The following is a 24752-nucleotide window of genomic DNA, read 5'->3' as shown; positions in this document are numbered from 1 at the left end:
ACGTCTCCACAGCTTAATTTATTCACTCTTTCAGCAGCTGTCAGCCACCTCTTCATATGACAAATCTGCATGCATTACCTTTCATTGTTTCTTTCACTGTTAGGGCTGGGTATAGAACCGCAATACTTCTTAGGTACCTTCCGAAATGTGTCTGTAGCACCCAGTATTGAAAACGGTAAAGTGATAATTTGGTAGTTGTTTGAAACTCAGCTATTCCATTGCCACTAATATTGTAATGCTCAACCAATACATATAAAGGACTCAGTTAGTTCAGTCTTTGATTGTCTTACAAGAAGCTTTCTTTATTTCCTTTATTTTCCAGCCTTTATCTCGGACGTTGCTGAACATTGCAGCCACAGAGCGTTAAATGTGGACAGTGGACCAACTACATCAGTAGTTTAGGGAGCATAAAGTGTTTCTCATTCACTTTCTTGCTTCCAGATTTTCACAGCTGGTCCTACTTTTCAAAGTAGCTGGCTTTCACTGGACAAAAACCTTTTTTCTAACCTTCAGGCGGCTCTGGAATGAAGACCACATCTTCACTGTGTCTGTTGCAGTTTCATTTTACATCTTTAATTTGGTGAGCTGAAAGTGAATTGACCCCAATTGTTGCTGCCCAGTCCGTTACTTATCGCAGTTGCAGGGGTAAATTGCTAAGAGGCATATTGCAGGAAATGGGTTCAGGGTGCACAGATGCATGGACTGATGGTCCTGACTGAGGTCTGGATGGAAAATGAGCTGCAGAAAGGCTGATGCTCATCACCTTTCATCAGGAGGATAGCAAAGGAATGTGTTGGAGGAATTCTCAACCTAGAATAACTGCCAGAGGAGCAGATCCAAAGCAGGAAAGGTAAAACAGGAGTTGCCTAATGCCCATAAACACACTACATTTACAGGCACGTGCACTCAGGTGTCTGAGCACAGTTGCAGCAAGGTGGGTGTGTGTGTGCGCGTGCACATTCAGAGTTTACCTAAATGTGTCCTCCTCTGGCCATCTGGCACGTTCTGATGCGGCTATATGCCACTGTAATGTCTACAGAGAACTGTCCAGATGTTCCCTCAGATACCTGTCAAGGTGAGAAGAGATATTTAGAGCAGCTTGGACCTGGGAGTTTACTCTGCTGCCTTCAGTTATTGTAAAGGTTGCAGTGCCTCTCTCATACACTATAAGTTGACCTATTATCCACAACAGCTATTCAGTAAGACGTTATATAGTCATACAGTGTGAGACCAGCTGCACCATTACCTTATAATGAGCTGATGAGCTACCAGAAGCCATGAAGCTTAATGCTTGGAAATGGTACCACAATATTAAAAAATAAATAGCTAAAAAAGAAAGCAGGAAATCTTTCTTTTTTCATTAATAGTAATAAAATCTTACTTTCCTTGGCATTTGGGAAATATTGTTATTCATTTTCTTGCCAAAAGTCAGATCTGAGGCTACAACCAGGAGACTGTTATCTTATTAGCATAACATAAAGACTGGAAGCGGAGGAAACAGCTAAACTGGCTCTGCCCAAAGGTGCCTCTCAGCACCTCTAAAGTGCACTAATTAACATGTATCTCACTTGTTTTATCTGTACAAAAGTGGTAAAGCGTAAAAATGACGGTGCTAACAGGTAGGGTTTGTTTGCTAGCTGTTTCCCCCTACTCTAGTCTTTATGCTATATTTAACAGACATTAATGATGATGATTGGGGTATTGAGCTTTTTATCTACGTTAACTCTTGTCAAGAGAGCGCATGAGCATATTTTCCCAAAATGTCTTTAAACAACATGGTTCATTGGCAACATGCTAGCTAGCAATGCACACATTTGTAGGCCTATGGGTTAGAGTTGTATGAGTAGTCATTTTGACTTGTGCAACAATATTTATGGTGCCTGAACTGTTAAGAGCTGGTCACAGGTGTGTATTTACTGAGTAAATACTTAATCAAAACTGAGACCTGGGTCTCGATTTGTTTTATTAACGATCATTTTTACAGAATTCTTCGAATCAAAGCACCAAGTAATGCTGAGACTGTGACAACACCTATATTGTTTAGCTGTTTCTCATTGTAAGTGTGTTTGAAGAATGATTGCCATTCATAATAGCACTTGTCTGAATGGGTTTGCTGCTGTTTGGTGAAGGATCATGTGTTACTGAGCCAGACTGAAATGAAACAATGGATCTGCGGTCTAAGCTGACAGGGCGATGTGTTGCAGCAGAGCACAGGTCTGCAGAGCATGAAAACAGAGCAACAAAGGCAGAAATGTCACTGAGCAAAGAACACAAATGCAACATGAAATGTAGCCGGTGGGTATTAATCAGTTTGACTTGTTAATTTAGGGCAAGCCGCTTGTGTGTGTGATTCTGAGTATGTATATATTTGTTTTATGCTATTTTGGGGCTCCTACTGTCTGGCTCCATATGTCATGGTGAAGTGAGAGTGAGACATGCTCAATCCAGACAGACTGCAGTCCATTATTGAGACTGATTCAGCGTATTGGAAAAACATAGTTGATGAGATAAATTTTCAAGACACATACATTGAGGAGCACTGAGTTGGAGGTAATCTCCTGCTGGCTCCATAAAACTCGCTCAATTGACAGCAGGCCTTGTGGTAGCAGACAAATCGCCTGGCTTATAGCAATGTGCTGAAAGAGAATGCCAGCGCTGTGTATCCTTGCCAAGATGGATATGTAGACAGCAAACTCTGAGCTGTTTGGGCGTGGCTCCCTTGCTCACAGCAAACAGTGGAGTATGGTGCTTAAGTTGGACTTGACATTGCCTTGTTTGTTTTCCTCTTTGGCAGATGTTGAGTGTTGGATGTTGATGTTAGAGAGCAGGTTTATAAAATCTGTGATAAATGTTTACACGGAATGCGCTACCGCTTCTCTGAACAACCATTGTCAAAGTTCCAGGAGCAAGGCACTTAAAGAGTGTTTTTTTGTTGCAGGAATTATAATTTTTTCCCCCTAATCACACAAAGTGAAATAAAGTAAAAGATGACTGATTATATACAGTATTTCTGCATGCAGTTTGAAGGTATGTTCAAATATGAGAAAATAACACAATCGATTAATTTGCAAAATTCATTATTTTTGCACTACTTATGTATACAATTAGCCGATTATGCCAAAATGATATGCAAAATTATCAAATTAGTGTTCATGGGGAAAAAATCTTCACATGTCCAACAAAAACTTTAAACCTGCCTTTATGGATGTTTTGGCCATTTGGGGGTCAGTACAGCTAACCTTAAACACAACACTGGCACATTATATAGTTGAATGTGCTAGCAAACAGTGTCTTATTTACACATTAAGCACACATTGAGCAAAATGGGCATTCATTTGGCATTATGTTTCTGGCCACTTGCCATATGTATGTCCAATATTCACTTTCCTTTAAGCTCTGTTTTGGTTTCCATTATCTCCTGAGGGAAATACCTTTTAGTGACTACTGTAAATACCCCACTACCTTCACAAGCTAGTTGCTAACATTGTCTGTGTCTCATTTAAAACCTCTGGAGAGCTGAAATGCAGAATGGTCTCTATGGGTTCTTCAATACGAGTGACGCCTTTCACATTATATATTGGTAGTCATTTCATCCATAGTTAACTCATAGTTCATGGATAGCCCAACAATTACATTTTGTTTGGAACTACTGGGTGCAATTTGATATTTTTTCAAAGCTTATATGTCCATTTTCTGAGGAGCCTCTCAGTGACCAACAGTATACAGCTGCTGTGTGAGTGCACTGTTGTGCTTTCAATTCATATTTCTATATATGTGTCTGGGTGACAGTATCCGTGCATCTCTGTGTGATTCTATTTGTGTTTGTGTAATAGTAGATGGATTGTGATGGGTTGTGTTGTGATTGGTAGATGGGTTCTGTTAACTGGTCTTACTGGGCTCCCCAGCTGTGCGTTGGGCTATTCTTTATTGTCAGGAGCTCAAACTGATGCGTATATAGTGTTCCATAAATCCTGGCGCAGTGTGAAAATGCCAGTCAAAGTTCACGCTGCTCATGTTCATTTCATGCTTGAGTGTCTAGCTCTGTGAGCGAGGATGAGTGTGTGTGTACTGATGATGTGTGAATGTGTGTGTAGGCTAAGTACAAGAGGAAAAAGAAAGAGATGAAGCACATTCAGAGTCCTCCATCCTTTTCACTTTGACGCAAGTCATCCATCTTTCTGAACTTAACTTAACTGCTACCAATTTATGATTGCATTATTACAGCCAGTGTTTTATCCTCATTCTAACACACAGGCCTGGTGGTGGTCTGTTTGATGGAGAAGGTGACTGGCCAGTATTATTACTGTGGTGCTTGGTGGGCCTAGCTTCAGGGTGAATATGATGAGAATACAAGCTCTCCTTAGCTCTGATTTTAGCCCTGCTGCTTTTTTTTACTTGCTGCTGGTTTGGTGTTTATATCAGGATCTAACATGCACCTTATCATACTGCTAAACTACACTCAGTTATTGGTTTAATTATTGGCCTTCATAGTTATATCATGTAATAAATATCAGAAACCTCAGATTTGCAGTGGTGGAAAGTGTGCTTTTTTAGTGTGCATTTTTCTTTCATTATTGAACGACTTGACTTTGCAATTTGCCTGCTGACATTTTAAAAGAAAATGGCATAGCAATGCACTCTACAAAATGGCAGCAATGCTGCTTTTATTCCCATGGAAAACTGTGTCACTGAATTTCTCAGTAAGCGGAACACCAAAAGGTCAGCCTCAGCTTTATGGATTTTAATAATGGATTTTTACCGGGGGAAAAACGTAATTCACGATACAGTAGCAGAGATGTTTGTATGTGATTGGCAGGCAATGTCTTTTTCTCATTGTGGTTTTTGCTAATTCCGTACTGCTTGACTTAAAATGATATAATTCTCATTACATCTTTGCTACAGTGTAGTTGTTTTTCTGTTACATCCAATGATTCATGCAGATAACCAGCACCAGAGTGATAAAGAAAACACTTGTGAACTATTACAGTAAACGCATTTACTTTGGAGGTCAATGGTGTTTAGAAAATAGCTAAGTGAGGATAATTAATTTATATTCACGTCAGCTGAGATATACTGTCTTGAGAAATGATGCCATCTTGAACTTGTCATTACTCAGCAGATTGTGGAGTAAACCTTCCCTTGCATCTCTCCCATGAACTGACTCCCATTAATAGATCCGTCCTTTATGCTTCCCCCCTTGTTACTGTCGCTCTATTTTATGATGTCACTCTCTCTGCTGAAGAGCTCTGGGCTGTTTTATCTCCTTCGTGTGTGTCGGGCACTTAAACCTAAACCTCTCTGTTTACGAGTCCCACACTACCTCTCCATCCTCTGCGTTTTCTTCTCAGTATCAGCTCAGCACCACCTATAAAAGCCCAGCTTTCCTCTGTGTTCTGGGAACTTGCTGTTGGGCATCACTGTGCAGACTCCCAGCTGAGTGGCTGACTCCCATGCTGAGTGTGAGAAAGAGCCTATGAGAGAGTGAAACACATATGTGTGTATATGTGCAAAGGTTTATACAGAGAATTGTCTCTTTGGCCTAAATAAATGCGATCAGATTGCCTTGGCATTTCAGTTTAATTTGGAGCTGCTATCAGTTTGTATTTTGTTCCTACATGCCGGTATTTTGTGGTGTGTTTTAAGTACTCAACAGTTTCTCTCAGAAGCGTTAAATCACCTTGATAGATAGTAGCTGTTGTTTAATGCTCTAAATTTATGCATCAAACAAAAACATTGCTGGAATGCCTTTGAACGTGTCTGTGCAACACGGAAATGCTTCCCTCCCTAAGATCCCCGGTGAAATGGAGGGAAGCTCACGGGGAGCACACCTGTGTCTTAGGCCTTGGTGAATTCCTGTATAGCTTTACTGTTCAGAGGAGTGAATGCTGCTGTTGTGTTCAATCCTCTGCCCCTTTGCTGTGTCCAGTCCCCCTTCTCCTCCAAGAGCAGCAACTCAGCAGCTCTCATATGAGCCAAAACTTACTGTAAGTCCAGACAGCTTGCCGGCCGTAAAACTATTATGTGGTCAAACCTAGATGTGTGGTTTAGTTTACACACAGCGTTTTACAGGTTGTCAGCTTTAGTTTGACGTTGAAGCAATGCGTTGGTTTCTAGGGGAGCCTTTAGTCTGGCCTTTGCTGGCCTTTGGCTTTAGTTCACAAGCTGTTCAGAAGTAATTCATATGATCAACATCTTTAATTAATATTTTCTTCATGATGATTTTCTCTTTTCTCTTTGTACTACTCCTGACCAAAAACAGAAATGCATTTGTGAACATATATATTAAATTTCCTTCCTTCCGTCAATGTGACTATTCCTTCACCAACATGTATTCACCGCTTTCACACGGTCATTACCACAACCATCTAGCGAGATGTTACCCCCTCCTCCCCTTTCTGTCCATCCACTGACCCCTCGCCTCCCCTTGTTCCATGCTGTGCATTTATGTCTTCATCTCTTTGTGAGTGAGAGGCTGTTTTGGCTGTGCCATCCAATGGAGGGGTGAAACCAGGGCACACTTGAACTCCCACAGAAGCGGTCACTGGAGACCACCTTTGAACTGTATTTGACCTGTCAGACTATACCTTATTTGCGTGTTTTCATCTCGTTTATGCACTTACATGCATGCAGACACACAGATACACATCTATAGGCAGTTTTCACCAGAGGTTGATTACCATACTAGAAACCAGTTCACAAAGTGATTCCTGCTCAAGTTGTTAAGTTATAGAGGGTGCTGTAAAAGCCCTACAGTAGCCATCGAAAGTCATGGTGGCACTATGGCTCTAGGCTCCTGCAGCAGCTGAACAATGCTTAATTAGCTCATAAACAAAGGCTAGTGGGGGATCAGAGAGGGCAATCAAAGTGACCCGTTCCTTTGAGCTTCTCTCACCATGAACAAAGCCTCTCTAATGGCCCCGTCACTCCACTAGTTGTGTCTCACCGTGCTGTGCTTCCTGACAACATAAAAGGCTCACATTCCAAAAAGAGCCTTGGACAAGAGACGATACCCGTCCACACCTCCCTTCGCCCCCAATAGCACCCTTCCTCTCTCTGCTAGGTATTGACATTGCTCCTGGGCTCACCTCCACAGTGTATGTTTGGTTCCCCGTGGCGACCACAGCTTTCATCTCTCCTCTTTCAATCTTGTGTTTGTGACTTTGGTGGTCTGTTTTATTGTGTTCCTTTGTGTGACGCTGTGCTGGCATGCTGCTGGGAGCCCGTAAGGAAGCGCTCAACACACAGAAGACTGTACAGGTTATTCAAGCTTGGCATGGAGACAGGTGCGTAAGCGATGCGTGTGTGTGTGTCCACGTGCATGGCTGTGCGTCACAGTGGCTTGGTGTCCATGTTTGTACTAGACAGTTGTGTTATTTTTTTGTATGTTTGGACACGAGGCCTTCTAAAGAAAACACACGTCCACTGCCACACGAGGACAGCACGGCAGCAGGTCGGAGGCAATCACCTTGTTTGTGCGGCTATGTTATCATCTCCTGTTTCCTGTCAAAACAGGAAGGGACAGGGGCGAAAATGGAGGCTAGGAAAGCGCTGCCTTGATGTGTGTTGGCGGGAGATCCAGCTCTGCCTGACAGTGACCCTCCTGGCCAGGAAAAACAGACCAGTTCAGGGCGTAACCCGCAGCGGGATCCTTCATGGCGTTATTTTTATCACTTTCACGAAGCACAGCGAGGGATGCTTTTCCCAGCTGTTGACACAGGTCTGGGTCATTTTTGTCTTCAAAACAGTGTAGGAGCAGAAGGCAGGGAAATAGAGGGAGATGTCCTATCTGGCCGTGTCCCTTTGGCTGGCAGCCTCACATGATTGTAGTCTCTGTTTAGGAAGGGAAATCCTTTTTGACATTTTGTTAATCATGAAAGTAAGACACTTCTTTTCGTTGGATGATCCCAAGACCTCCATCACAATACCCCTTCCGTCAGGCTGGAGCTGTCATGTGATTTTATCCATCCATCACACTTTTGTTAATTCTTTCACGGGATGACGCACGCACGCACGCATGCACACACGCACACACGCACGTAGACCTGATAAATGCTCTTTTATGGGGCTCAACTGTAAGTGCATTCCAGACAGTAAAGTCAGATATCAGTGTAGAAGGCATGGACAGGCACGCTTCACAAACAGCTGATTAGGGAGTCAGCTAATTATTGACTGTTGAAAAATGATAACCATCTCTGCTCTGCTCTGCTTAGGAAGCCACTGTGTAAAACTGAGAGCTGCACATGTGGAATTCCAAGAGTTTGAAGGCAGAGCTGCGTTGAGCTCTTTATGGGGTTTCCAAAAAAGAAATAGCTGCTTGCACAAGAATGCTATTGTTAGACTGTCTAGATTGTACCAAGCAAGCTTTACTGCTTTTGTTTTCGCAGCAATTTGCCTGCACAACTTGTATCTATGTTACACAAGACGCAGTAGACCAATACTGCTGCTTCAGTCACCAAATGTTTCACCTCATGGAGGATTCCGTGTTTGAGAGATTTGATGAGTAACTGGACATGAGGCCAGGCAGGTAAACATCAGCAATGGCTCCTTTAACACGTAGCATCTAGACTGGCAGAAGTGGTCTGCTCCTGTGTCCGTGACCCAAATTAAGACATGGCGTGTGCTTGCTTATTTCGGGTCGATGTCATCAGCAGGGAGGTCGGAGTTCATTTGTCTTTCTTGACAGAGTTTCAGGTGGCTTTGCCGTGCTCTGGCATAAGGCCGCACTGCTGCTGACCTCCATGAGTTGCACAATTAGTTGCGCTTCGAACCATAAATTCCACAATCAAACCCTGAGCATGGACCGGGTATGCTTCTACATCCCCAGACCCACTTCACATATAACTGTGTGTGTGTGTGTGTGTTTGCAGGTCCAAAAGGCACAGATGTTGCATGTTATTCAGTCCGATATGATGTAATAGCGCTGAGGTCCTTCTTGTTTCAGTCTACTTCTTGAAATTAACAAAACATACCAAAGGGATTGGTGCCATGCATAAAAATGTACACCCCCAACATAATGATATATCTGACAACTTTTTCCACTCAGATATATAAAAGATCCATTAGTCTGCATCTGTCTGCTGCAGACCGTACAGCTCTTCCCTTCTTAAGTAACTACTGTTATTTAACTGCTCTTAACTGTGTGTTTCTCGTGCCCTTAAGTGCAATTAAAGCGCATCACTCAGGGCTTATGCAGACAGACAGACTCAGATGAATACCATCATACCCTTGAGCCAAAAGTATAAATCTAATTGCAGACTCAAGCTTTCTATTTTAACTTCTTTGACGTGTTCTGCCCTCACAGTGCGGCTCTGAACACGCAATTCAGAGCAGCACTGCAGCTTCTGTCTATTTCTCTCAGGATTGCGTGTCTCTCCATCACGAAGAATTCCTCAACTCTCACTGAGCTTTGCTGTGTTGTGACATTTCATATGAGCAGGCAGAAAGAAAGCCCCTAAAGAATGTGCATAGCACAAATCAAGACAAGAACTCAGAACTCAACAAAGCTGCCAACAGCTCCAAGGTTATCTCTTCATTTCACAATGTGAAATGACAGCAGCGACATCCTTGTCTGCCCATGTTGGTTCCCTTGAAATGAGAATATAGAAAGTTTTGTGACTTGTTTCCTGTTTTGTGATTGGTTCTGCTGAGAAATGGCTAGGTTGGCAGTCTCCTACAGTTGTCTCCTTAGATGGTTACTACTTAGTATTAGTCTTTTTTAGTTTTAGTATTAGTCCATGCTAGCAGCTAGTCTGTTGGTCCACCACTTTTGTCTAGACTGAAATATCTTAACAACTAGAGCTATCTGGTAGAATTGCCATGAAATATTGTGCAGAGATTCATGGTTCCCATTGAATGAATCATTATGACTTGTGTGATCCAGGTCAAAGTTTTCACATATGATAGATAGATAGATAGATACTGTAGATAGATAGATAGATAGATAGATACTCTCTTGGGGAAATTCAGATATCCAGTAGCTCAGACTGCTAGCACACAGAAATTACAGTATCAGATAGTAGCAATGAGTTAAAAACAGACAAACAATACATGAATAAATATATAAGATAAATTCATAAATAAGATTATGAAAAAAAGTACCAACAGAAAAAAATGCCAATGCCAATAACAGCCTTGAAGGAGTGTTGTACAGACTCTAGAGGGAGGATTTTTAGGCAGAGAGAGAGAGAGAGATAATGAGCCCCTGCTATTGGCTGACTGGTTAAAAAGTCTGATGGCTGTGAGGACAAAGGATCTCCTGAACCTCTCAGTCCTGCAGTCAAGTGAGAGAAGGCTCCCACTGCTGCTGCTTTTTTGGCCAACCAGGATATTGTGAAGGTGGCAGACATTGTCCAGGATGGCCTTCACCATTCTTTTTGTGCCACTCTCTACCACACAACACCACACAACATTAGCATTTAGCTGAAAACACTGTGCCTAAGTACAGCTTCCTTGAGCTGCTAGCATGGGTGTTGACTAAGTCTTGTTTTAGTCATTTGTTTAGTATTATAAGAGGAATGTGTTCCATTTCACTTACTAATTACAACTTCTCATTGCAACGTAAAATATTCTGAAACTATTTTAGTTAGTTAAAACTATGTTTTTCACATGAATTAATAAAAGAGAATATAGAATTTTATTTGGGGAAATGGCTTTCAGCCAACCAATCCTCATCAACTCATTTGAATATTAAGTGAATTGTTGAGAGTTGCTTTTTGTTGTGGGCCATAAGGCCATTTGCAAGATGCTATTGTTCCTAAAAGACAAAGTGGAAAAATGTGCATGTGAAAAAAAAATGATAAGCCAAGCATTTTCCAGGATGGTGAATGAAAATCCTTCAGACTCAGTAAGTGGATTAGTGTGCACTATTTTCCACCGAGATAGTTCAGCCTACTTCCTTATCTCGCTGATGTTCAATTGAAAGTGTCTAGACATCTTAATTAGCAACAAAAAAGCAACAAAAAAAACAGATAATGCTTAGTGCTTATCTCAGTGTGTCTTTTCTACCACTACTCTCACCAGCCTTCAATGTCTCGTTCTCATAAACAGACAACAGTTTCCCATTAATACAACCCTTCCTGGCTGAAAGCCCTGGGCTGATGTTTAAATTTCTATTATTAGTGATAATTGTGTTCCCTGAGAAGTCATTGGCATGGTAATGACATCTTTCATGATAAATTAGTATTCCCCCCTCTCTCTGCCGTACCTACACTAGGCTGTTGCACCAGACTGATTCCGCCTCTTGCAACTCTGCTGCTCCATTGTTCTGCCGACACGCAGCAGCTTTGTGAGACACAAAGCATGTCACTCTCTGAGATAATGCTCTGCAGACTGGGAGTGGATGGGATAGGGATGCTCAGCAGAGCTCACCTTGGCTCAGGATGATTTGTGCTCTGCTGTACTAACAATTAAGGAGCCAAAATGGGGGGCTAACCTTTAGCTTGTGTTATAGTCCCTACGGCTTTGCAGTGCTAATCAGTTAGCCTGTTGCTCACATATCCTCTCTGGCACATGGGCCAATAAGTGAAAATTGAGATATCTGCCAAATAAAAAAAGTGCTAGTCTCGACAGTAACCACTTACAGTGCCTCATTATGTGGCTTCTCCTCATAGACTGAATCTATAGAGTCACTCCATGTGTAGAGAGAGAGTGGGAGGGAGACTGAAACTCCAGCAGCAACAGAAAACTTGAATATTTATCCATGTGGCAGCTTGCCAGCATAATTACTGTACTGTCCATTCCAAGGGGAAAGTGGAGGGGATAATTGTTGTAGGATACTCAACATTTCACCTTGTCATCACTTTCATACCCCTCTATTTTTATGACCAGGAGTATGTGTAGCTATCATAGACTCTATATAAAAAGGTAGATATGCATTTTTGCGAAAGGTATGGGATGAAATATTGCAAAAACCATTTAAAATTAGACAAATATGCTCCTTTTAGATCCATATGTTTGTGTGTATGAAAACTGTGCTGCTTGGCATAAAAAATATTCAATTGTTGATATAAAAATGATGAATTCTAATCCTGTTGGTGGGTAGACTGAGATTTTTCCATTATGTGATCAGGAGGATGTTGATGAAGATATGATATGTAATTACCTCTGTTTGAGCTTGAGTAACTCCCTTCTTATTTTTCTTTGATAATTAACCATTCGCGTGCACACTTGCATGTCACACTTTATGCTCCATGTGGCTTAGGGAGTCCTGCGATGGAAATAAGCTGCCATAAGCTTTAGCAGCAGTTTGTTTTCTCTCTAAATAAACTCCAGGGAGCTGGGAATGCTCAGTTTCCCAGTCAAAACGAAAAGTCCTCTGGAGAACAAACTGCAGTGAATGCAGCTCTCTTGGTGTGACAGTTCAGACTGAGGAGAAGCAGGTGGCTGTCATCACTGTGTATAGACTGAATAGGGGTTTGAAATACAAGTGAAGTACTGGTTTGGGCCGTTGGAAGGAACTATTGTATCAGGATCCTCTGCTCAGCAGTGAGTGTTTTAGAGTGGGCTCTTGGACAAAAATAGATCACTCAGCGAGCTCCAGTGGATGGTTGGAAATACTGAATACTGTTTCAGTTTCACTCTGCACACTAATGAAGGCTGTGCAATTGTAGGGAACAGTGGTGAAATTCTGAATTTGACATTAAATGTTCAATTTTGGCGTCCAAATACAATGTTATTCAAAAAAGCAGATTCAGAGGAGAGAACCAAAAATGAATCTCTACTTTTCATTAGCTATATGCTCTAAGAATGCGGCAGATGATTTTTAACCCCTCTCCCTTTTTTTTCAACCTCCGTCCCCTCACTCCACCTTTTCCTCCCCGCTTGTGCCCTTGCTTTCACCTGCAGTTTACAGCAACACCTGGCTCCTGCCCATCCAGCTTGCCTGTTGAATTTTTCATTATGTACTCATTTTGGTTCGTTTCCACAGCCGAGCCTGGTTGGGGAAAAAGAGAAACTACCTCGAGAGCGTCTGGGAGCCAGAAATCAGTCATTCTAATTAGAAGTGCACAATTGTTGGTGCAAGTGTACATAAACACAACCCACTGCATCCCTGGTGAGGACAGCATAACAAACAGCCCTGATTCTGCCTGACTTCCTCCACGGCAACAATGGGCAGAGAAGTGGAAAATATTTGAAGAGGAGAAAAAATACTTTCATCCCTGTAGTTTGTGTAGTGATGCAGCTGAGCGTTACTTTTTTTTTGGAGGGATAGTTCACATTGTTCTCTCTGCAACCAAGAGCAATGTTTCATCTCTGTGAAATCTTTCTTATTGAGTTGAAATAATGATCTTTCACCAGCCGATGCCTAATCAAGATGTCTTTCTGGCAGTTGCTAAAGGTCTTAACTCTCCCACTTTTAAGTCCAGCCTGGACTTCCCAGTAGCCTGACCTCGGCCAAAACAGATGAAAGCTTGACGGATTCGAGGCTGAGGCAGTGAAGGCTGCCTTGGGTCCACAGAGGAGAGAGAGAGATGGGGGAGAGAGAGAGAGGTCTGGGTGGTGGTGGTGAGGCAGTGGGGGGATGAAGTCTGTCCAAACAGTCTGAAAGGGGCTTGTTTTCTTTATGTGCGTGAGTGAACAGGAAAAGGTAATTAACTGGCCAAGTGGCGAAAGGCTGGAGTGATGGATGGGTGTGGTGTAAAGAGACAGCCATACAAGGGGCAACACACACACATGCACGTGTTTCGCCCATTTCTCCTTCTAATGTAAAGCCTGCTTTAGTGACCCTTTTATGTAATTACACTTTAATAAAAACATATATGTGCGGCTCATTCTGCCTTCAGTAAGAGGAGCTACAAGCACACTGATAAATGGGTCGACCATATGGAGTGGTGACACATCATTACATGAGGTCATTAATGGTTGTAAGGTGGTTTGGGAAGGACTCATGAGTGATTACATCTGACTCTATCTATGTTTAACCTGAGGGTCAACAGGATCTATGGCCTTTTTATTTTGGATGGACAGTGGCATCTGTTTTTATGACTGACAGGAGAAGCTGTTGGCTGCAACTGTAATGTCCAATGAGCGGTATCACAGTGCAAGTAAGCCCTAAACAGAGCGACACATGTCACACCAGATCTTGTTAAGATATTCTAAAAAAGGCCACAACTGTATTTTGTACTAAATTTCGTGTGGTCGTTCGAATGGCTGATTTGCTCGACCCTGTTATCGTTCATCAGAGGATGTGTCACTGTGATACATGGGACAGGTGGGGTATTAAGTGTTGAAAGTGTCACCAAGGGGTAAAGCCTATTTGCTTTTTCTGTCAGCAGTTCACTGACAGTTAAAGGGAGGAAAGGGCTAAATCACACAGGGCAGGCAGACTGACATCTGTCCCTGTAAGCTCCTTGTGAACAGATGCGTGATTCAGGGAGACTTGGCTGTTCATTTAAGGGAAAACTGATGCAAAAATCTGATGCGCTTCTCTAAACAAGGTAATCGTCTGTTTGATCTTAATAAGGGGAAGTTTGTTCATTGTACTGTGTTGTTGACTTTGGAAGTAAGCAGTTTTCCTTCAAGATAGTTGCAGAATCAGATAATGCTAGCTTGTCTATCTCAGAAGAATGCGATATTACAAACCAGCTTTTGCATAGTCAGTTGAAAAGTTAATGATTTTGAACACAAGTAACAGTGAATATTCTGTATATCATAGTTGGTAGATGTTTTTTGAAATGGGTTTCAAAAGATTATGAGTTTAAACTACATGAAATCACAGGAGGTGTGAGACAGGAGCCCATGAAAAGCAAGAGCGGAATCGATTTTGCAACCACAAAAGCTTAAACTCAGATAATGAGATAAGAGTCTAAAAGCTAGCCTCACTTAGACAAAAGCCAAATTTCTCATTAGAAATGCCAGAGAAGCAGCAGAGATATTTCATCATTATTTAATGTAATCTCATTGTGTTCCAATAAAAAAAAAAACCCTGAGTGACAGAAACATGAAGCAGCCAGAGTTTTTCTCACTGCCATAGAGGATGAATTAATTCATTACTGTAGTGGTGGATGCTATTTGTCTGTGGCAGTATTATCAGGTAGGTAATGACAGTGTGCTCGTGTTGCTGCAGATACCATTGCTTTGTTTGGGAAAAGTCTTATTACAGGTTTGTTTAACCTTGTCAAGTCAGCAAACGGGGACAAACATCTGTTTGATGTGATTTGGTGAGCCGTCCCATTTTGTGTTCTACCAAAGGCGTTCCCACAGAGTTAAATGGCATGCCAGTGTGACATCCTGAGTCATTGTCTTCTCTGCCTCCGAGCAGGCAGTGGTTAAATTTAATGGTCTGTATCCCTGATCTGCTGCTGCACTAAAAGCACTACCTGATATCTAATCAGAGTCACAGGCCTTCCTCTGCTCCTTCAGGGGATCTGAGTCAAGTCGGCTGGCTTGAAGAGCGGGTGAGAGAGGTGGTGGTGGGGATAGTTGAGAAGGAGCAGGGGGCAGAGAGGGATTACACCACTGGATGTGTTGCTTTTATCCTGGGAATGTAATCTGCCTTAATGCCCCGTGCTCACCCGGGGCAAGGCCAGCAGCTGCGCTCGTTTTTTTCTCCAACTTGGCTGTCAGAGTGAGCCAGGCTACCTGTGGGAAAGTAGGCCTGCTGGAAGCTCTCGTCCTCACCCCGGGACCTGGACCTGGCTCCTGTAGTTTATTGGGTGGCCAATCCCCTTGAGACTTATGGAGACGGTGTGTGGCTAGGGTCAACACTGTCTCAGGCCAAGTAAACAGAGATGGCTCGGTCGCATCCTTACAGGGAAGCAGAGGAAGGGAAAGTCAGGAGTTGAAAGGGCATTGGATTTGGCAGCTGCTGTGTGGTCTTGATTTTACAAGAAATGCAGTCATAGGAAGTACTTAAGAATTGTAATGTGTAAACAGGACTGGTGCTGGTGAGAACAAAGTTTACTGAGGACAGATATAAAGCAGTGTGGTGGTTGCAACTCTTTTTAAGGAATGTTTCCATGCTGGTAGAATAATAAAAAGGAAACCTGGAAGGGGAAGGAAGGAAAGGAAGACTGACTGAGCAATTTTGTTTTAAAGTCCACTTTCAAGAGTTAAACTGACTTGTGTTTCCATTGACTGAACAGTTCCAACGAACAGAGGGGATCGAGGAATAGTGACGTGTTTTTCCTATCATGCCAGTTCTGGACTGATTCTGGGAGAATTGCGCTATGACTGATGTTAGAAATAAAAAAAAGTAAATCGCAATCAACAGAATGCTACTTTAAAACAGTTGACACAAGCTGACAAGCCGCAGAACTTTTCACTTTCACTTTTAGATTTTCTCATCATGGACGCACGTTGACACAATTTTGCTTCATTTGTCTTTCTGCCACTGCCGCAGTGGGTCATGGGGAGCTTATATGTCTGGGAAATAACTGTTGGGCTCAACTGGAATAGAAAATCTGTTTCCCAGAGTATTTTACTTTCAATGGAGCATGCCTTAAAGTCTCTTGGCTAGTGAGGGGCCTCGTGCATTTCAATTCGCTATGACCTTCCCTTGATTTAAGTCAGCTTGCTACTGTATATCTGGCCTGGCTCCACATCAGAGGCACATCAGATGCTGAATGTGGAAACAGTCAGATGACAGTGCTTTGTCTGGTTTGAGAAAAGGTGTACTGACGAGTTGAGGTAAATGAGGTGTGATTTGAGGAAAAATCCTACGTGTGACTTTGCTTGGTTACGTTCCATGCGCCCTAAAGAGGCATGGGAGAGAAATCATGCACATCTTTCTCTCTGTCCCCTCATCCATAAGTGGTTACGGCTGAGCTTGTTTCTATCAGCCTCTGGGCATGGGCTGTCTGTGATGACACTCTCCATCAACCTAGGGAGACAGTCAGTTAGTTGGGTGGCTCTCTCTCCTGCTGTGGCTGCCCTGGTTTTCATCACAGTTAGTGTGAGGGACAGAGACAAACTTAGGCCTCTAAGGGCTGTGAAGGGCTCATTCCACAGGCAGGGCTTTCTCTCCCCAGTGTGCTCGGCACACCTCCTTTCCATAATAAGGCCATAGAATCTGACTGCATTTGTCCCCAGAGTTTAATAAAGATCAGTGCTGACAGGCAGTAAACCAACACAACCACCCACAAGCCTCCAGGCAAGGGCCACAACCCACGGCCTACCTCCTCCCACCTCTCTTTCTTTCTCTGTCCTCTTATCGTCGCTTGTGCACTTTCACTCTCTCTACATATAGACCTCGGGATGAAAAGCAAAACCATCTCCCACTTGAACAGAACAATGGCCGAGGAGTAACAGCCCTGAAGTAGCTCCACACCTCAACGCCGACGTGAATGCATTGAACATTTGGATTGCGTTGATGCCGTGCATTACATACTTACTCTGAAGCGGTGCTACTCTTTATACCCATTTGCACCTGTCAGTAATAGATCATATAGATGATAAAAGAAACAATATGGCTTCGGGACTGGGTGCCCTCATACATCAAATGTTTCATGTTTTCCTCCTTATGCTTATGCACAAGCTCTCTAGCCGCACAAACATAAGAGTAAACTGTTTAAGCTTGCAAGTACATGGTGACTTTTCAACCAGCTTTACTGTGTTAAAAACATTTTTTATGTCCAAACCTGCATCTCTGAGCGAGTGAAATATTTACCAATCTCTTTTTTGATATCCTCTTCTCCACCTCTTATGTGCCAGATAAAGATGCATTCTGTGGCCTTCAGTTTTATCTCACCCACATCATTCTCCTCCACATCCCCAACATCATCATCATCATCCTCATCATCAGTGCCATCAACCTCATAAGCCCTGTGGCCATGACCCTTTATTCACTCCACTGGGCATAAAGCTTACAGACAGCTTTACAGGAGAAGCCCGCTCTCTAACCTCCAGAATCCTAACTGAATAGCAGATGGGCTCAGCTTTGTGTGTCTTTTTATTAGCTCCCCTAAATCAACACCTAACAATGCATGGAGAGAGAGAAGGAAATTGATTTCTCCCATCTACTAGTGCCCCGAGGTGGGTAAGGGGTGGTCGGAGGGTAAAGGGTGAGGGGTGATGGAAGGGTGGAGTTGACTGGTTATGACTTTGCTTCAATTTCCTGTCTAGGAAGCACATACATGAAGCCAGACTAGAACATAGCAGCCAGTGGTGTTTTCTCTGTTTTCTCTGTTTCTCTCATTTGTCATTGAATCTTTCATCTTATTTCATTGGAACTGTCCTTTCTTGCTCATAAATATCCAGCCCGAGATTGTTCATGTGTCAGGATCTAGGAGCATTAGATATCTATTTTTTATAATTTTTTTTTAAACTCCATCATATTCCTATAATAAGCTACTTGGATCTAAATCCATTCCTCATTGGGATAGACTCTAGCACTCACTTGATACTATTCTGCACTTGATCTACCTTTCGTCAGCCCATCAGAGTTTCTCATTCGTTGTGAGATTTATGGGATTTTCTACATCCTGAGTGAATGTCTTAGTTGAAGTAGTTAATATGGGAAATCATTAACCTGAATCACTCAGTTAACATCAGGCCTGTCCAGTCACAGTCCAATGCATGATTGTCCTTTTAAGTAAAGTGATCATATGGGGATTATGCTCATACATCAGGATACATTGAATATCATTCAGTGGATATAGCTTTCTGGCAATTTTTGAGAATAAGGGAAATGTGTAGATGACACGTGTCCATCATTTTTTTTAAGGCTGTAGTCAGATTGCATGATTATGCTAAGAAATCTGTGGTTTGCAGAGAAAGGTCATGTAAAAGTCTTTGTACTGATCTGCTTTCATGGGGAGGAGATTTAGAGAACCTCGTGGTCTCTGGGTCTATTGGTTTAGCTGTATTAAGTGGCTCTGCATTAAGGCAGAGGATTGTTGTTTCCCCGTTGCTTCACTCCTCCTGATCACCTTGGAGGTTCCACGGAGCAAAGGCCTCATAAACATTTATGTATGGGCTGTGGGCCCGTCTTAGGCCACAACTCCACAGGGCAGAAGCCTAGTGCCCCTTTATGCCTCTTAAGAGACTGAGCTGTCTGTGTGTTTGTGTGTATGGAAGTGTTTGTGTGACTGTTTGTTTCCCTAAAACACAGAGAAAGTTATGTTCCACCCTCACTTAGGATTTGAATATTTCACTGGTAGCTCTGTGTGCCTCAAGCTTCCTGGAAGAGGTAGTTATTTTCACATTTGTTGGCTTATCATATGTTTTCATGCTGGGACTCTTATCATATGTAAATTGTATGGCTTTGGGCACTAGAATCCCCTCAGCTGTTGTTTTTTATTTTGTCATTCCTCCAAAGCAGAGATAGACACCCTAGGAAGCTTTGGAGACGAAGTGAAAGGACAAACGCGACTGGACACCGTCTCTAAAAGTAGTAATAATATGAAGTCTGCTCTGTCCTCTTTCTTCTAAATCTTCACAAAATAAATAAAAGGCACATTTCATTTGTTTTTTGTGAGGAATCGCTCTGTGGGATCTTCAAGTAATCCCTCCAAGCCTTATTTCAGAGTTGTGTCTTTGCGTTTGGCTTGTTTGCACTGTGAAATGAGCACATGCCTGGTAAACCTGATCAGCAGTCTTGAGTTGCATGCAGGCAAAACATCCCAGTCTAAACAAACAACCAATCCCAAAAAAGAGGAAGTGGTTAATGCAGGGAGTGAGGGTCCCAGAGGGCAGTCGGGGACCACACTGGTGGCAGACCACTGACGCGCCTAGAAAATTTAAACAACATACAGGAAATCCTTTGAATATAATCTGATATTGAGATGTGCTCAAGATCAGCTTGCTATGTGATTTAGATACAGTTGTGTATTGACATATTGTGCATGGAGTTAAAGCCCCTCTCTTGTGTGTGTTTACAGGACCCTGGATATGCAACCTTCCTGTTCGAGCAGCTCCAAACACCCGGGAGCCATGAAACTGGTGTCAGCTGTTGCCAGGTGTGCTCCACACCTCTCCACCAACTGAAGCAGGAGGCCTTGCAGACGGTTCACGCTCCCATCCTCAACTTCAGCTCAGACATGGCAGCCCTACCCACTAAATCCTTTTTACCACAGCCCTCTAGATTCACTATGTCATCCTCCAGTGTCCATGCAAAACAACTCTCCAAAGGCCAACCAGCTGCTCACTCTGTCCTGCCCTTGGGGGAGCGGCACAGGGTACCAGGCTGGTCGCAGAGCCCCTCAGTTTCTTCGGGGCCTAAAACAAGTGTCCAGGTGACGGTGGCAGGGGGGCAGCTCAGTGGATCCCTGAGCTCAGTCACCATTCAGGCACAGCAGTACCTCGAGGGCATGTGGAGCATCTCCAGGGTCAACAACTTCCTCCCTCAGCCCAAACTGGTATTTCTTTAATGTGTCCTTTTTTGTTTTTTTATTCATTATTATTACACTAGATCAAAAGCGTAAACATACACACACGTGTAGGAACAAAATAACAATACCACCAGCTGAAAACAACAACAAAAATAGAGGAGAAAATAAATAAATAGATTTTAAAAAAGGAAAACAAACTAAATTCTGTCATAATTTAAGCATTGTGTTACTTCAAAGAGTGCAATACAAGGGCAATAAGTAAGTTAATATACATATACATTTACATATATACACAGTATACACATTGTATAGACACACACTAAACTTCCTTCAACTTAATTATGGCAAAACTGAGCTTCTCCTCATTGGCCCTGAAAATGCTACTATGGGCATTTCTCAGTATATTGGCCCACTTGCCTTCTATGTCAAACCAAACGGTACCGAGTGGCCTCTTATGTCTTCCAATCAAGTTCTTTTGCTGTCCTAGCTTCCAGAGGGAGATCTGGAACGATCTCCCTCCTCCTGTTTGATTAGCTGAGTCTGCTGACTGTTTCAAAAAAACATATAAAATCTCACTTCTTTACATTTCTTTAGGTGGATGTGTGTATGACCATTCTGAATGTTCTTCTCTTGCATGAACTTTTATCATTATCATCAATCATCATCTTTTATGTTTATGCTTGATATTATGTACAGCACTTTGGAACCTGTGTTAAAAAAAGTTTTACTTACTTACACACAGCACACATACATATGCATATACATACCCATATACACAAACTCTCATACATAATTATTTGTTCTATTATACAGACAAAAAATGAATAATTCACATCCCTTTAATTAACCTTTATCATTTTCCTGTGTTATTTTTAACCCCAGCCTTCAACCTGACTCAAAGTATCCCACCACACCTTAAACAATTAAATTCTGTTCTTTAATCGTATTATTATTAATATATACCTTTCATGAACCAGCTGATAATTAAAACATTTTTTAAATTGTTGTCTTTATAGCTTTAAAAATATATGCTTGCCGCATCAAAACGATGATGCTGTTCAGGTCAAATCCTTCTTCAGCCTAATTTGTTTTTGCTATTTTCACCTTTTATGTTAGATTTCATGCATTTTCATCCATTTAGAGCAACAGTAAAATGAGTGTAAATTTCTAGAGGGCAAACAGCATAAGACAGTTGGTAATGTAAAGGTCTGCCACTTGAAAACCCTTAAGAGGTTTTGGGGCCAAAAGACCACATGATGGTCTTATCATCGAAAGGACTAGCTTGGAAAGTAATAAATAAAAGAGACTCTTTAGGGCAATTCAGTCATGAGGAAAAGCGATAATGAATTTTCCAGATCAACAAAAATATATTGTTAAAACTAAATTAAACTATATTACTGTTATTATTTTCTTAAAATGTCTAAAATTAATGTTGTAGTGCTCATCAGGTTAAGCCACTACAGATGTCACATTTAAGAAATTTTAGAAGAGATGAAGCTCTGCAGAGAAATTGTGAGTCAGAACTCAGCAGGAGTGCTGACCTCTCATTCCTCAGTAGTCAAGGAGCCTGGAGTGATCTAAGGTCAGAGATCATTGCAACACTAATCTGCTGACCTCCTCCTCAAGGGTATTTCCAATGACCACCCGACAGCACCACCTTAACTCTTCTCTTATGTGGAATAAGCATAAGTCTCTGCTTTGTTCGATGGAGAGAATTGGAAAGTTCCCAGAGTTTTGCCTTTGAGATTGATCATGCTGTACATTTGCACAGTTTTTTATATCTGCTAGTTGCAAATGTTGATAGTGATTGTAGTATCTTTGGGCATGTTTATGGCTACCTATATGAAGGTGTACTTTTTACAGTTGCCATTCTTCCTGCATTAACAGGGGCACCTGATTTCAGACCTGACTGACAAACCTCTGTAACATTCTTCACAAGGCAGACTCAGTGTACAGACCAAAATGCATATATTAACATCATCTGGGTTGGAGTTTAATTTTTCTCACCAGATAGATAAACTGTACATTTTGTCATTTCTGTTCTAACTGTGGTGATAACCGCAGTCTGTTATGGGTCTTGGCAGTGTTATTCCTTCCTTTCTGCTTGACAATTGAAGACAGATTTCACTCCTCCCTTTAATGTCAACAAGTGCCTTTGGAGATGGTTTATGGGAGGCCATCAAAAGCTTTTAACTGCATGTACGCAATCTAGGGCGAATCAAACAGCCTGGCACAAAAGGGAGAGGCTGACTTGTGTTCTCCATCTATGTGTCTAAAAGCAATTAGTGGCCCTTGGAGCTGGGATGAGTTGCTCAGTGCCACATAGCTGAGGCTGGGGCCCTCCTTGGACGAAGAGAAATGTCCCTTCATAACAAGAAGTTACCAACACAGCAGAAATGGTTGTTATTTTCTCAAGCTTGTTTCTTTCATTAAAACCAGATCCTTCAGAATGACAAAAACCCACACGCACTCTCAAGGATTGGGAGTTATGCTGTGCCGAAAGGCACAAGCTTCAATTCATTATTCCTTCTTGGGTTTTTCTGTGTGGGGAAAGCGTGCAGTGTTATTCAGACAAAGAAGCAGAGATGGACTTTGTGTGTGTTAGACTGAAATCCTTCTGAGTGTGTTAACCAGGCGGCCTGGGGCGCTCCCACACACATCCCATTATAGGGCACCTTGAATCTCCCATTTGGGAAAAGGTTCTGGTTAACATCTGGAATGATGTTTGTGGTCGGTGGAATTGAAACTATCTGGCTCCCTCTTTGTAATTGGCTGACACTGGGTTATATGAGTGTAGTTGCCTTGGGTTAAGCAAATGGCACACAGATGCACTTCTCTGAGACAGTCTTTTGCAGGTCTTAAACCTGATGCAAAACCTAAACTTAGCTCCAACTTCATAATTTCTTAAGTAATTCCTGGTGTTATTGGCTGTTTGAATGAGGAGCTTCAAGCTGTTAAGGTAATCCATACACATCATAAGCAGGGTTATGCTTAAGATTGACTCACATTTGTGATTCTCACTTTGCTCCATAAAATCCACAACCACATGTGCGCTAATCTACGAAGACTATGAAGTGCTCTTGACCCATGAGGGTTTCCGTTATTGGCCCACTCGTTGCCTGCTGCCATAGCTTGCTACATTGCCACCATTTTAAAGCCCAGCAGATGATCTTGGCTGTTGCTTCTTTGGTGCAGCTGGGCTCGCATGGCAGTGTGCCACAGAAAGCGACAATGACAAGACAAGAAAAGGATATAGGCAGGAAAGGGAAGGAAAATTCTCAGTTACAAAATTTGGCAATTATCTTGTGCTAATTGCTTATAGACAGTGGAGAGAGCGCAAAATGTCAGGGTGTCTCACTTTAGTCCTTTTCTCACATGGTAGGTTGTTAGTATTGTTGAATCTCAGTTGGTTTCTGTTTGGTTACAGAGGACAGCCAAGCACGACAGCCAGATTAACACAAGGCCTATTTCACTTCAGCGGTAATCGTCTGTTGACCACTTGGATCATAGGTCACAAGGGGTTCCTGGTACTCTCAGCGGCTGAGGAGAAAGATGGTCTGGGGTGCCTGCCTAACCTGCTCATTTCAGTCTTCACAGGAAGCAATTTTTTTTCTCTCTTCTCCACTCTCTGCATTATCTCTAAATCGCTTTGTCCCCCCCCCCCCCCTTCCTTTTCTGCCTTTTCTGCCTTTTCTTTCCAGTGGCAAACCAAAGCAAAGGGATCAGGGAGGGCTGGGGGTTAAAGGGTGGAAGGCCGGCTCATTACTGCCTCTCGGTGCAAACGGCCGAGCACACACGGCTCCACTGACACAGCCTAATTACCTGACCAGGGGATAGTTTATACTTTTCAGCCAGAATCAGGGCCAGTCCAGGTCCAAGGCTACAGAGAGCAGCTTGGCTGGCTTAAGACCCCATTCTTAAAGCCAGGGGAATACTCTTTCATAGGCTCCGTGGTGAGCTCAAGTGTGTGTGCACTTATATGTGTGTTTGAGTCTGTAGTTAATCCAATTTAAGCCCACACCCCAACCCCACCTATGCCCAGCTGTCCTGTATGCTCCTGAAATTCTCTGCCACTTGATTTTAAAACCGACAGTACACTGACTCAGTCAGTGACAGATTTGATGAGCCATACACATCAGCTTCCTGTACGGCTGCGTGTGAAGTGCTCTAATCTTTCGTGCCAAAGTGTAATGGGTCTACTTCCCTGGTATGTGCAGAGTTCCTAACCTGTCACCGACACCAGCATAACGTGAGGCTTTCTGCTCTGGCGTCTGCACGAGGATCTGTATTTGGCTCGTTTCAGTTTGCAGCCAGTTTTTCCATGGTGTACTCCTCAAGTCATAACTTCACACACCACAGCTTGATATCTGACTTAACCTCCATGAGGACCACTCAAGAAAGCAAGACCAGACCTCTAAAACAAGGCTGTGATTCATAACTCTGATAATAGGCTCATAAGGAAGAAATGGGAAAGTGGAAATTCAT

General features: G+C 42.5%; 1 protein-coding gene across 1 annotated transcript in view; it reads left to right on the top strand.

The window, feature by feature from the left end:
• Window positions 1-24752, top strand: part of kif26ab (kinesin family member 26Ab) — a 67882-nt gene that overhangs the window by 5570 nt on the left and 37560 nt on the right. The window contains exon 3 of the mRNA XM_038728844.1: window positions 19818-20294. Coding sequence (XP_038584772.1) covers window positions 19818-20294 — 477 coding nt within the window. The remainder of the gene's footprint in view (window positions 1-19817; window positions 20295-24752) is intronic.

This window comes from Micropterus salmoides, unplaced genomic scaffold (genome assembly GCF_014851395.1).
Source record: "Micropterus salmoides isolate LMB-PRFRI ecotype aquatic unplaced genomic scaffold, ASM1485139v1 Ms_hic_scaffold_19, whole genome shotgun sequence".
In the NCBI taxonomy this organism is placed as follows: Eukaryota; Metazoa; Chordata; class Actinopteri; order Centrarchiformes; family Centrarchidae; genus Micropterus; species Micropterus salmoides.
This window is presented reverse-complemented; position numbering and strand designations above follow the sequence as displayed.